At 32.6% G+C, this 15826-nt stretch overlaps 1 protein-coding gene across 1 annotated transcript in view; it reads left to right on the top strand.

Moving 5' to 3' along the window:
- Positions 1-15826, top strand: part of LOC149085452 (Kv channel-interacting protein 4-like) — a 161590-nt gene that overhangs the window by 129841 nt on the left and 15923 nt on the right. The window contains exons 4-6 of the mRNA XM_089233954.1: positions 4571-4641; positions 6728-6940; positions 15138-15200. Of these exons, the coding sequence (XP_089090080.1) occupies positions 4571-4641; positions 6728-6940; positions 15138-15200 (347 nt within the window). The remainder of the gene's footprint in view (positions 1-4570; positions 4642-6727; positions 6941-15137; positions 15201-15826) is intronic.

Here is a 15826-nt window from a genome sequence, read left to right as displayed (position 1 = left end):
ATAACTGTCTAAATAAATGTATTCTTTCCCTGCAATTTTTATATTACAAAATTCAACGTTTTATTATACGTACAGCAAGAATTTTACCGATGAAGTTCTTTGCAGCAAAAAGCTTCTATCTATAAATATTTCTTTTCTTTAACATGGAACTGACAATCTCATACACGCGTTGCCTTGAAATTTCCCAGGTCTTGAAGATGTCATACCAAGTTCTTGGAGGTCCGTGTCCCATGAGTACAAATGCATACAGTTAGGAATCATAAACCTTCGCACCAGTCTGTTCACATCATTGGGAGCATTTCCCGCGCTTTCTGCTGTATAATGATTATGTGGCATGGTATGGTATTACAAGAATTCAAAGACGCTTTCATTATGAGTAATGTATTATTCATGTACAGTAAATCGCATTACCCAAAGAGATGTTCGCTGTTGTCACCACACTTGTATCACTGTACACACGATGAAAATTCTCAGTCAAATGATGATCGGGATCGGAAATTCTTCGAGGGGGAATGGAAAAATAACATTCAGCATATTTATCCGTCAAAAAAAAGTTAATAATATAACGATATAACTTCGACAACTCACGTTGCAAATATTATTTTCCAGCATATTCAGATTCATGTTTAATATTTTCGAGAGATTGCAAAGAGCAGTGTCTCAGCCATGGTTCATGCAAATAAGTTTTAGATTCTCGACATCACTCAATATTCATATCTTATTTGGCACTTAACCTGAAATTCGAAATTACGACTAACTTTCAATAGGGATATACAGGGTGATTCAAATTGTTTGTCCGTAGGACTCTAACCGTTGACTTTAGAAGCAAACTTCCAATTACAAAAAGTTCTCAAATGAAATGCGGTTTCATTAATAGTAATGTTTTTGAGCGATCGTACGCAAAGAAAAACAAAAAGAAAACATAACTTTTTGATGCAGTCACGTGTCCTAAAACACCCGATTAGAAAGTGTTTGCCGTCTTTTCTTGACGCCAACAAAAAAAAATTCCACATTTCTAAGTGGAAATATTCGCCGAGATATTTGAATTCAAAATCGGAGAAAAGTTGATGGGGGAAAAAAAACCAAATAAACTAACGGAAAACGCTCTCTTCCCTTATTTATGATATCTTCCCAGAACTTTTCTTCGATTTTTGAATTCAAATGTTTTTGCGAACAACCACTTTGAAACGTGGAATGTTTTTGTTGGCCTAAGAAGAGACAAGGCAACAACTTTCTAATTAGGTTTTTAGCACACGGGACTGTATAAAAAGTTAGTTTTTATTTTTTTATGTGTACGATCCCTCAAAAAACTTACATCATTTAAAGAAACCGCATGTCATTTGAAAAGTTTTTGTAAATTGGAAGTATACTTCTAAAGTCAACGGTTAAGAGTTAGTCCTACGGACAAACAAATTGAATCACCCTGTATATTTTAAAGAAATGCACATGAAGCTTATTGAAATCTTTCAGCTCTCTAGCAGCATGCTTTCCTAGGTTTTGTATTATTTAGTAATTTTTATTATTTAGTAATGTATTATTTAGTAATTGTTACGTGCCCAACGCGGGCACGTAAAAAACCAAAAAAATTAAAACACTTTTCGTGTTTTGGTTATCGGCGGTGATTCAGTCATTTTACGACTCACTACAACAACTGTATGGGTGCGTAATAAGGCGAATATAGGGTTTTATGGCATATAACTAGAGCATGTTCAGAAAGCTTTCTTGGAGGGGAAAAGATGGTAATATATGACATGTGAAAATGAGCACGTAATTTGAATACTTTTCAATTGAAGGTATGTTTCATATTATTTAGTAATATATACATAAGTTCTAGTGATTGGAGAATGAAAGAATAAATGTAAACAAAAAGTAATTAATTTTTTAATTAATTAATAATTTAGTAATTAATTAATTTTAAAATTTAATTAATTTTTTATTAGATACAGAAATTATTATATTCGTAAAAAAGTGTGATTCAAAATGACGTATAAATTGAGAAATACGTATAAGTCCGAAACTCCTTAAAACAGTTTTCCATGAGTGTATCCAGTGTATAGAGGAGTGCCTATACCATGATAACATGCACTTACAATCGAATAAAATTTAGAACAATAAAATAATAATATATAACCTATAATAATAATAATATATATCCTATAGTAATAATAATATATAACCTATTTAAATCGTAAATTTTAATACTTGAACCAAAGGAAACGCATGTAAATAAAAATAATTTTTATATTAAAAATTTATAATTTATTTCTTTATAATATAGAATGATAAAACCTCGGATAGATACAATTTCATCTGTTCCACACCAAAAAACTAATAAAGTTCATATTCAAAATTCAGGAATGTATAAATTGCCTGGGACAATCTATTTGTAATAAATTTGGAAAAAAATATGCAACATAATAATAAATAAACAGCTCGAGACATTTTATTTAGGAATTCCATATCAAACTTTGAAACATTCAGTGAAAACATAATTAGGTGCTAACGACAAAATATGAACTAATTTTTGAAAAGTTAGAACGAAACTAAGAGAACGTGTTTTTTTGAAAACAGAAATCTTATTTTAATCTCTAGGAAGGGCTGAATAGGTTCCTAAGAGCTGCACTTGTTATATTGCCTTTTGTATATGATTATGTAAAGAAAATCCTTTTACATTGTGATGAAAAATACTGTCATACAAATGAGTTCACGAAAAATTCTCATAGAAATAGGAAATTATTGGAAAGTCTTCATTGGGGGGATATTGAACAAATATAATTAAGGTATATGAAGACTGAAGCTCCACACACACAATCACGGGCAAACGCTTCAATATTGTCATGCTCAAAAACTTTGAAAATTCCTCTTGCTATCAAAAATTTCAATCATAAACTAAAGAATTTAAAAATGAAACGTAAGAAAGAAAGAAAAACTCGATTTAATGATTCGTAGCAACAAAAAATGTGAGTATAAGAGGAACTTTAACAAAAGCCGCGAGGAAAAATGTTCCTTATCGTAAGAAGCATTTCCCAAAGCGATGCTGAAGGAAAAATGCTTCAGTATCAGCTTCCCGAGGCTATAGTAACAGTATATCAATGAAAAAGGTCGGCGAAAAAGATTAAGAAAAATAAATGGTTTGTTGTTACCTACTATTTGACTTTTTCACAAAACTGTTTTTTTATGGAAAAGAGAATTATTATGCTTTTTTTTCTCGCTATTTTTGACACATTATACAAGACGTTGCTGCAAGTAAGCGTGTTTGGGTTATATCTACATCCGACAACACCGGAAAACACGGTTTTGTACGTAGAAGATTAATTATATAAGGCTTTATATCTATTCTCTCTATGATTCATATGTAGAAAATCAGCGGAGTTAAAGAGAATATTGTTTTGTTAGGCAAATATGGTTTTTGTTACTCGTAAAAGATTTTTTTGAATTAAGTTTTAGAAGAATTAAATATACACGGGATTTTTCATTCTTAATTGTAATGGTGCAATTAAATGAATAACTTTTCCGTAAAATTTCTACTTTTCCGCGTTTTGCAACAGTAATGACAACATAAGTACATAAGTATAAACATAAGTACATAAGTATAAACATAAGTACATAAGTATAAACATAAGTACATAAGTATAAACATAAGTACATAAGTATAAACATAAGTACATAAGTATAAACATAAGTACATAAGTACAACATGATAACAACATAAGTTGAAAAAAATACAAACTTTTTTTAACCATGTCCGTTCGTGAAGATATATTTTCTGTTTCAGAATTTAGAAGCAATTCAAATCTTGTCACGATGGAAAACTATCTTTGTTGTAACACTTCGTTTTCGTGGAAGCGATTGATGTTTCAAATGCGGACTGGTGAGAAAGTGCTGCGCGTCTCTAACGCTCGGATATGTAATACTAGACAAGGAAAAAAACTGCCCAAATTGTAGTAATGCGTCTAATCATAAATTCGATATTCTTATGGAATGTCCGTTATTCAACTTAGAACGTACTGCATATCTAAATCCTTGTTTCAAACCCAGCACTAGCCGACAAAATTTTCTATCTCGGATAACAAAGTTTTTCAAGCTTAAAATTAGAGACCATTACTTTTTTTTCTGCAGTATAATGCGATTAAACTTTCTAAATTGAACTGCAGCCAGGCCAGTATAAGTCAACATATAATTCTGAATACTTTGTTGCAAACAAACGTTGTTATTTAAATTCCTTGTTTCCAAAAACTCTCGAGCCATCATTGTCACATATTGGTCAATGTACATATTTATAATTTGTTACATGTATTTTATTTATTGCCTATGTGTCATTATCAACTTGTTTTCAGTATTCTTGCCAACCGTTCGCAAAGATTTGGTCCCACAAGTGAAATAAATGATTGATTGATTGAATTCAAAGCTTGACACAAAACATACATTTTTCAAGTATTTCTCAATAGTTATTGATACTGTATGGGTGTATTATTTAGGGTACAGTATCTTAAAATCAAAGACATTGAAGATAATATCATTTTTGTATGAACAACGCTTACAGATTTTTCATTAATTGTTTTTCATGTAGATTCTACACAGTATGCTCATTATGTTTTCAAGTCTTTCAAACAGACTTATGGAGGAACGATCAACTTTGAGGCAAGTATCAGTTTTATTTTGTTAAATTTATTTACTGTTGATGTACGTGCGCGAGAAACAACCGCGTGATGAATTACTACCTAAAAGATCTTGTTTCGTTTTATTTTGATACTGTGAGTTGTAAGCACAGAGCTCCTTCTAATGAATATTCAACTTCTTAAGCTCATGAATAGCTTGTAAAATATGCATAAGCACTCATTCATTATACGAATTTCATGCAACGAAAATTTTACAAGGCCAAGTCCCCAGGAGGTTATGTCCCAGCAGTGAAACCTTTCAATACATGGTGCTAACCTCGTATATTCAGATAACTTATACCACTATCCGTATAAACCCCACTGTTTAGATCACTTTTTCGTTTCTGAGAAAATTCGATTTCTGTGAAATTATTTTAAATCAGAAAGAGTTAAATTTAATATGACAATGTTATATAATTGCTCTTACTTAAATATTCTATTCATTGAAGGAATGAATCTATAGCCCTAGAAAGTTATAGAGAAATTTATATATTTTTCCACGATGAATCCTTTTATGAGCATACTGATTATTTAGTAACAAGAAATTTGTTTCTTCGTATCAAATCGATCAATTTCTGTTGTTCGCTTACCATTTGGAACTAGAAAAATGTCACAACAGAGGTCTTTAGGAAGACACTTACACGTTGTGTTTAGCGGTTTGTTTAGAAAGAAGACCCCTCCCCCCCAAAAAAAAATGGGAAATCGGTATAGGAAAAATAATGGGTTGTCGTAAAACGTTCTTTGATCAGTTGAAGCATCTTGCCGCCTTCACGAAGAGATTGTTTGAAAACCCATTACCATTTTGCTGTTGGTATCTTTCTTTTCCAGCAAAGAAGTCAGTTTTTGTCATTTTTGTGTCTTGCTCTTTGATACGTTAGCAATTTTTCCAATTCGAGAATAAAATAAATGATTCTAGATGTTTCAAATGTCTTACATTGATAAGAACGATCGACAGGTTTTAACTATGGATCTGAACTATTATTTATTTGCTTCAGCGATGCAAAGATTTAACCCAGAAAATTTATAAATCACTAAAGTTTTATATTGGCAACGCAATTTAAACTCATTAAAAGATTATCATGTATATTTAGTCACAGAGTTATTTATTTGTTTATTTATCAATTATTCCAGCAACCGAAAATTAAATTACAATTGAACGCACAAAACATAAAACAAATGAAAATAAAGACGTTAAAAAACGAATAAAAAAGTACAATAAAAATACTTCACATTGATATAAAAGAATTAAAAATGAATAATGTAAACGAATAAAAATAGACAATACGTGCGCGAACTACTAAAAATATTAAAAATTTATAAAACAACAAATGTAGTTCATAGTAAAAATGTAAAATATTTATGTTTAAAAATTCAAAACGAAAACAAAATTCAACAGATTAAACAGGTAATTTCTAAAATGTAACTCTCCAAAAATGTGTAAAAACATCTAGTTGCCCTGTTCGACAATTATATAGATTGCAGAATCAGTGAATGGGATCACAGTGGCAAATATCAGTTCCGTAGTTTTAAAAAAGTTCAAATAAATTGTAAGATCTCGTGGGATACATTGGTACATTCATGTTAACTTCATGTAAAATTTGCGTAGAATAAATCTTATGAAATAAACATATATTATATGGAAAAATGATACCAATAAGAAATCTCTACGGTCATTTAAACTATCAACATGGAATAGCGATTTTAATGCGTAGTAAATGTAATTTGATGTCAAGTTGTAAGCGTTTATTCAAAAATATTAAAGGATAAAAAACATAAATAGTTTTTCGTTACACGTATCTGCTCTGTAAAATTTCAGTATACGCTATATACGATATTGCTATAGAAAATAAGTTGACACATAGTCAACTGAAGTAGTCTATGTGATCTCTATTTACTTCTCTCTCTGTATATGATCCCTATTTACTTAAAATAGTGTATGTAATGATAAAAATAAATGAAAAATTTTTGAAGTGTTTTTATTTTATTTAACTTTGTCAAATTTAAAGCTGTCAAAATTTTTTGAAATATTTATTTTTTCTGGACATGTTTTCAACATCTCTATTGAGCAGCAGTTCCTGAACATCCTGTCTTTGCTTTCCCGTGGATCTGTTGCTGACAAACTGCAGTGGATCTTCGGTTTGTACGACATCAACGGAGATGGTTACATTACCAAGCAAGAGATGCTTAATATCGTAAGCTCCATTTACGATATGTTAGGCCATTACACGGATCCAGCTGTTACAGAACACACGGCGAATGAACACGTGGAAAAGATTTTTCATGTAAGTAATTAAAAATTCATCTGTTACATCCATATGCGAATGTAATATGCATGTTCGGTGTGTTCCTGCTTTTTCAACTTTCGAACAAGAGCGTTACTGAATCTCATGTTGTAATTGCAGAGGCGCCACCACAGAAAAATTGTTTATTTTCATTAAATCCTTGATAAAAAAACTTACAATGCCGTCAATGTATTTTTGTATATTTTTTAGAACCAACGTAGCCGTAATAAATGCACCCCATACGCATGATTGGATGTGTTCACTTTTTCTCTCAACATATCTTATTTTTTTCTTTACTATAACAACAAATATATTTCAAACAGAACATTATTCTTATATACATTATAAAAACAAGTTAAAAAAAAGGAAGAACGTTTCTCTGTAATTTTATGTTTTTCCGATGTCATCATTTATTTGTTTTTTTTGTTGTGTGAAAAAACATGACGCGGAGAACGGAAAAATAAAGTTGATATCCTCTTTACATGTTAGCTCACAAGTTGATGCAAAAATCTGTAATGTAATAAGTAAAAAACGAGATATGAATGGAATTAACTGTTTGTTTTTTTAACATATGTTGCTTATTTAAAAAAAAGGAGTTTTTTTATTATTATTATTATCATCTTATCATTTTTCGACTTTTCGTTTTTAACATTAGGATGACGCCTGGAGCATAACTATTTGACAATGACATTTTTCATTCTCTCGCTTGAAATATTTCGTGTCCTACGACGCAATTTCTTCAACGTCTATCCTTCTGATTTATTTATAGATTAATTTTATTTATCTTTTTTGCTCTTATTCTTTCGCGAACGAACACAGATAATTGAATTGCTTTCGCGCTGGTATAAATTAAAAGTTTCTTCAGCGCTTTCTGAATGGGCCATTTTGCAACAGTGAGTAGTTACTTCATCAAGCGAATACCTGTAAAAGTTTGTTTCTCAATTAATTGGGAAGAATTATTTGGCGTGTAAATATCAAGGGAAGTGATTCTAATTATTCTTTCCTAGGGTTATTCGAGGCGTGTTTGTTATAATTCAGGATTTCCTCTTTCTTGACATTGGGTAGAGTTCTATTTTGGATTTTAATTACAATTTGTTGTAGCTAGTCAAAGAAACGTCCGTTTATTTATTTTTATATATATAATGGTTTAATACTCTTGAGTACGTGCTTTATTACTTGAGAGTAGAAAAACACTTCAACTTTTTAACCGTCGCTATAACAGTTTCATTGGCTTTCAAATTCAGCATTATGGAAAAGGTATGTTACTGAACATTCGACGAATGAAAATAGCAAATTCATTAATTAATTGAAGATAACGTTAAAAATGTGCATTGAACACATGCAATTTTGTTTTAATCCGTAATAATAGGTATTGAAATAGGGTAGAGGATACTATAGCGTGCTCTAAAATTGCAAGAAAATATCAATATTTCGAATGTCTTTGAAATGATCAAATGAGAGAAAGAAATTCACTATCATGTGATTAATTAGACTGCAAAAAAAAAAAAAAAAAATTAAAAAAAATCACCTCAAGACATCGGTAGGCATGTCATCACTAATAAAAAGAAAACATTGTTTTTATCATGCATAGTTTCACTTTCTGGACATTATAGGAATTATTTTCATCTAATCATTTGTTCTGGCGCATTTTGACCTTATTGGTCCTTGCGCCATTAAACACAAAATCCAATCCAATTCACTAATAAAAATTAAAATATATTTCAAATTTTACCATTTTCTTAGTTTTTAATTTGTCAAATTAATTTATTTTTAATTATTTTTTTTAATTTCTTAACCCTCTAGGTCCCATATACATTTGAATATATGTGGTAAAAAAATCCCGTTATACCAATTTCTTTCTCCAATGTTTTTAGCATTTAAGGAAGTACATCTGTCAGTACAAAATACAGCAGTGTAAGTACAGTACTCTTTTTTTTTTATCTAGAAAGTGTTGATTCCTTATTGTCGTCATTTCTGAGAGCTGCCGAAATTTTACGTGTTAAGAGATTTATAAAATCACACCATATATATATATATTGAGGAAATCAGAAATAAAATTCTAGTAATTAAGGCATTTAGATAATGGTTAGTATTATTGCAAACATTTTTAATGCAAAAAAGTTAAGAAAATATAATATTTTTTGAAGTATTTCTACACTGATATTAGAATTGTAATTGTAATCAGATGCGGTTTTTGTAGTCGATTCCTGATGAAACGAAGTATTTTTCAAGATCATTTCGGAAAAATAGATTTTTTGAAGCCTCAAGGGTCGGGACACCCCTGATTATAAAACTAACATTGAAATTAAAATAGTTTCTTTTGTCGTAAATACCTATTAAGACCATATTGTTAACAATAGTTATGTTTAAGTCTAAGAAACAAGCTTGATTACTATCGTGATTAGGTTTTTTTTAAAGATTTAATGCATTAGAATATATTTGTTTGTGCTGATTTCGAGAAAGTTATTATAATTGAAAATTATTAAATCGTGAATGTGTATCTCTAAAACCTGTAAAATATTATGAGAAATGAAATTTTTGTTTTCATAGTAATGTAAAAAAATATTAACAAAAGCACTTGAAAAGCTGGTACCCATAGGGATACCAGTGGTTTGTTTATATATAGCCCATATATACAGGGTAAATCAGAAAAGATGGGAAAAACTTTAAGAGGTCATAGTACACACAATACAAACAATTGTCATCAAAGAACGCATGTTAGAAACGGCTGCTCCGCAAACGTTAAAACGGCATTCCTGTTGAAATTTATGGGGAGAAAAAGAACACCACATGCGTGCCAATGTAACCTGGGGAAGAAGAAGAAGAAGAAGAAGCCGTATGCAAATCTGCGTCATAATATAAAATTCACTGCGTCAGTGAATAAAAAGCGCAGATGCCAGCCCTGTGAATTTATTCCAGCGTGCAACCGTTCTAACAGTTGTAACGTACGGGATAATGGCACACTTTAATAATACTGAAAAAGCAGACGTTCACCGTACGTCTGTGCTGCCTGTGTGGTACTCCCGTTTGCAGCTCCGTAAATGAAATGCAGGTCTACTTTACAGTATTACTAAAGTGCATCATTATCCCGTACGTTACAACTGTTAGAACTGTTGCATGCTGGAGCTTCACAGGGCTGGCGTCCGCGCCTTTTATTCACTGTGACGCTGATTTACATACAGTTTCTTTTATCTTCACCACGTTACATTTTCATGCATGTGGTGTTCTTTTTCTCCCGAGAAATTTCAACACAGGCATGTCGTTTTAACGTTTATGGAGCGGCCGTTTCGAAACGCGCTAGCGTGTTTGCGTTTCATGTTAGACAGTGTATTCTTTGATGACAATTGTTTGTATTGGTGTGTACTATCACCTCTTAAATTTTTCCCCATCTTTTCTGAATCACCTTGCATATAAATATACACTGAAGAGCCAAAAAAACTGGTCACCTGCCTAATATCGTGTAGGGCTCCTGCGAGCACGCAGAAGTGCTTCAACACGACGTGGTATGGACTCGACTAATGTCTGAAGTAGTGCTGGAGGTAATTGACACAATGAATCCTGCAGGGCTGTCCATAAATCCGTAGGAGTAAGAGGGGGTGGAGATCTCTTCTGAACAGCACGTTGCAAGGCATCCCAGATATGTTCAATAATGTTCATGTCTGGGGATTTTGGTGGCCAGCGGAAGTGTCTAAAGTCAGAAGCATGTTCCTGGAGCCCCTTTGTAGCAATTCTGGACGTGTGGGGTGTCGCATTGTCCTGCTGAAATTGTCCAAGTCCGTCGGAATGCACAATGGACATGAATAGATGCAGGTGATCAGACAGGATGCTTACGTACCTGTCACCTGTCAGAGTCGTATCTAGACGTATCAGGGGTCCCATATCACGCCAACTGCACACGCCCCATACCATCACAGAGCCTCCACCAGCTTGAACAGTCCCCTGTTGACATGTAGGGTCCATGGATTCATGAGGTTGTCTCCATACCCGTACACGTCCATCAGCTCGAAGCAATTGGAACCGAGACTCGTCAAACCAGGCAACGTGTTTCCATTCCTCAACAGTCCAATGTCGGTGTTGTCGGGCCCAGGCGAGGCGTAAAGCTTTGTGTCGTGCAGTCATCAAGGGTACACGAGGAGGCCTTCGGCTCCGAAAGCCCATATCGATGATGTTTCGTTGAATGGTTCGCACGCTGACACTTGTTGATGGCCCAGCATTGAAATCTGCAGCAATTTGCGGAAGGGTTGCACGTCTGTCACGTTTAATGATTCTCGTCAGTCGTCGTTGGTCCCGTTCTTGCATGATCTTGTTCCGGCCGCAGCGATGTCGTAGATTTAATTTTTCACCGGATTCACGGTACACTCGTGAAATGGTCGTACGTGAAAATCCAAATTTCATCGCTACCTCGGAGATGCTATGTCCCATCTCTCGTGCGCCGACTATAACACCACGTTCAAACTCACTTAAATCTCGATAACCTGCCATTGTAGCAGCAGTAACCGATCTAACAACTATGCCAGACACTTGTTGTGATATATAGGCGTTGCCGACCGCAGCGCCGTACTCTGATTGGTTCCATATCTCTTTATTTGCATATGCATGCCTGTACCAGTTTTTTTGGCTCTTCAGTTTATATGTATATAATTAATCATTTCAGCGTATTTAAATATTCAGTCAAATGAACTAAATTGCTGTGTTGATGTATCGCTTCAATTAAAAATATGCTAACAACACCAATTTAAATCAGTTTTTATAGTAAAAAAAATAACTTATAGCGGGTTAGAACCATAGCGGGTTAATATATTATTTTTATTTAAAAATATCTGAATAAAGACATTTCTTACGTATTTCTTTCTGTTTTTAAATGAAAAATGCGTTTTAAATGAAATATAAATACATACAACTCAACTTCTTTTATTTTGCGAACTTAAATGAAGGCATTCGTCAATAGAGAGCCGTAGACAAACGCTTAGCGTAATGATACTTCCGTAAGCGATTGTATCATGCAAGAACATCTCTAACAGAGGACTGAAATAACAAAAGAAAAAAAAAGACAAATGTATTCACATAACAAATGATTAAAACTTTTTCAGTTGCCCCAAAGGAAAATAATGGCTCCGTAACAAAAACAAATATGTTTCGCTAATTGAATTTACGTTAATCTAAACAGCACATTAACTGCTCTACATCGTTTCTTCTCAAAAGATAGAAGTATTAACAGCATTCTTACAAGTTTTATTTTCCTAATTTTTTTAGCCAAAAAATTTCGTCTTAGCATTCAGCTACGTTGTTGTTACAAGTGTCTAGTCTCGCTAATTGACGCGCTTATTTCTCTAAAGATGTTTTCCTTGCAGGTACAAAATAAATACTGATCACGAACTTGATTATTGTTTCTAAAGAAATAATTCATCTATTATTAAAAGTTTTTCAGATTATTTAGGAACTATAAAATTGTGGAATATTTTTCTGCTTTTCTTGATTATAAAACTAAGTAAAGGAATTTACTTAGTTTTATAATCTTGATGGGAAAAACTAACACATTCATGGGCCTAAAGCTTCATTTACGAGGCTTTACGCTCACGAATGAGCTAGTTTTTCTCATGAAAAAAATACGATTTTTTTCCAGTAACATTAAAGAAAAACATATTTTGAAAGATTCATTTTGCATAAACGACTTCTCTTCTATTTTATAAATTTATTATTTCCCAAACTGTTAAATGATTTTTTATCACTTTTAAATTTAAACTATTCCTTTTAACTTTAATGATAATAACTATTATGCGAGTTAATATAGCAGATATTTTTAGGTTCCGTTGAATTTTAAGTTTGATAAGACTGTCAGTTCAATCGTTGACATGGGATTAAATAACTTTGCAATCTATATTTCGTTTCGTAAAATAAACATTATGGTGCTTCCGAGACTGATGAAAAATATGGTTTGTCTAGAACATAATTTCCCAAACTCTTTTTTTTTCATCGCCCCCTTCTTCAAAAATTTCTTGTGCTCATCGTACCCTAACCCACGTGTCAACCTACAGGATCGTATACTAAACCTATAGCTCCTATAACACTCCCCAGGGCCATTTCATTTTCCCTCAGGGGACGATATCGCCCACTTCGGGAAACACTGATCTAGAATGGGCAATTTTGGAAAAAGTGATAACAGATGTACAGGGTCATTATAACTAAAGTTCCCGTACTCTGTGAGTAGTTTTTCTCAAAAAATACTCATTCGAATACAGCCAAATTTTCAGGATATCTTAATGAGACCATGGGTGAGACAGTAATGCAATAAAATAGTTCACTTTTTGACCACCAGGATAATAAGTGGTGCTTTTTTTATTGAATATTTTCATATTTTCCATTATCCATATAGCGTATATACCAAGTTTCAATGGAATACGTCCACCAGAAGGGGCACTACATAGGTCTGAGTATATAGTCAGACCTATGCAGGGTACGTAAGTATAATGACACTACTCAGACCTATGATGCGCCATTCTGATGGGGTATATTCCTTCGAAACTTGGTATATACGCTACATGGAAAACCCAAAAAAAGGAAAATTCAATAAAAAAACGCCCTTTATCAACTTGGTGGTCAAAAATTGAACTATTTTTATTGCATAAATCGCTCACCCAGGTCTCATTAAGATAGCCTGAAAACGCGGCTGTATTCGTAACTGAGTAAAAGGCTTACATCCCTTGCAGGACAGAGCCAGGGCCATGCCTGGTTCTTCAGTCAGAGAGTAACAGAGTGAGTTACCTAGTTAGTGAGTGAGCGACTTGGTTAGTGAGCGAGTGACAGAGTGTGCGACATGGCGAGTTAGTGATAGATTGAGCGATCAAGTCATGGAGCAACACAGTGAGTGACTCTATTGCGATCATTCATTCACTCGTGTCAAACTGATGTCGGTGAATTTTTCCAGTAATGACTTTTCCTAGCGGTGAATTTCCCGAACACGGTACTTTATCGTTAGCATTGTGAGAACAAGTGATATCAGATTTAAATTTCAGAGAAAAATTACACTAGGTAACACATATGCAGTATCATAAATGAAATACAAAATTTTCTTAAACATAATATACAGTAATAATCTTGATCAATCATATTCAATCATATACTCAAGGTAGAAAAACCTAACTATTCTCTTACCCTATAAGAGCTAAATAAAATCATGCAGGCGAATATATACGGAAAATAGCCATTATTGCACCGTTTGTTACTTCTGAGGTTTTTTGCTATTCGCATATGTCTACTCGTGTAGATCTAAATTAGGATATATGACTAAGAAGATAAAAATATAGTATGTGGATTGGCTCAATATGCGATCGTGAAACCTGATGAATCCCATGACATGTCTTTGTTGCCTTTATTAAAAGGAAGCGATAACAAATTGGAAGGAGGATTGATAGACTGAATCGTTGTTTCTTGTTACTTTTTTTTTTAAATTCTTAATTATTTTGTGTGCGATAATTTATGCTTTCTCCTCTAATAATTTGTAATTTCTTCTCAAATTTCCATGTTTTACTACATAAATCTTTCTTAGAAATCAAACCGGCACTGTTGTCATTCAAACTATCAGACCTCTATAGTACACCCCCATTAAAAACGTATTGAAAAAAAATTACAAATACGGATATAACTGGGTGCTGTTAGCATATTTTTAATTGAAATAGCACATCGACACAGCAATTTAGTTACTTATAGTGAATATCTTATTTCATTAGAATGGCCAATTAAGGGGAAAATATGTAGTTTTCCTTTATTTACTGTTATGTATAAAGTGATAAAATCTCGCTTAGCAAAGCTGAATAGTTATTACCCTGATTTTTATTTCAGATTACTTCGATTTTGTGCAATTTTATAAATTTCTGAACAAGTGAAATTTCATCGGCTCTCAAAAAATCAAAAAATGACACCGTCAAAGAAGCAACTTTTTATAAATAAGAAAATCTGTACTCTTACATAGCCGTATTTTGTACTAATGCTAAAAGATGTGCTTTCTAAAATATCAAAAAATGGAAAAAATAAATCGGTATAGTAAGGTGTGTGTGTGTCTGTCTGTTTTTTAGCAGCTGAGAAGAACTCTAATTCTTTATTTTATATTGATAGAAAAATGTTTTATATGCGTGTCTGTGTGATGATTCATGTTTATTTGCATGTGATTTTTTTTCATTATAACCTGCTTCTATTTCAGCTTATCGATTCTAATAACGATGGAGTTATCACTTTGGATGAGTTTATGGACTGGTGCCAAAAAGTGAGTTTATTAATGAATTCATCCATTACTTTATCAAATCTATATTTATCAATATGTACTATAAAATATATATATGTTAGGGTCAATATGATAAATCCGATTACTATGTTCCTGTAATTATACATAATGATCGGTAAATATGCATAATCACCAATCATTTTGGTAAGTTTGATAAATTTCCCTAAATTTGACTCTTTTACCGGCGATAGTGCATTGTACCCAAGAGTCGCGTCGTTGGTATATGAAAAATTGTGCTATATGGTATACTATACATGCATATAATTCATACATGTATTGTGCCGTTACACTTTATAGGGATCCGACTGTATTTATCACACATACTAGATTCATTTGGGATTTTTTTCATACGTATGAAATTCGCCAGTTACTCTAGTCTATTATGCATAATCGCTGGTAAAAATGATTATGATTTCAGTATTTATAAAAATTTACCAATGACGCTTGGATATTATGATATTCACCGGTAAAAGTGATGAAATTTATCAAACTTACTAAGGGGATTGGTAAGTATGGATAATAACCGGTTGTTATGAATAACCGATTTGACACATTTACAGTAACATATATATGTACAAATATGATATCGAAAATATCATATCTTTAGA

The sequence above is a fragment of the Pholcus phalangioides genome, unplaced genomic scaffold (genome assembly GCF_987345545.1).
Source record: "Pholcus phalangioides strain wild (caught in Gottingen) unplaced genomic scaffold, Ppha-v1.0 ptg000007l_1, whole genome shotgun sequence".
Lineage (NCBI taxonomy): Eukaryota > Metazoa > Arthropoda > Arachnida > Araneae > Pholcidae > Pholcus > Pholcus phalangioides.
This window is presented reverse-complemented; position numbering and strand designations above follow the sequence as displayed.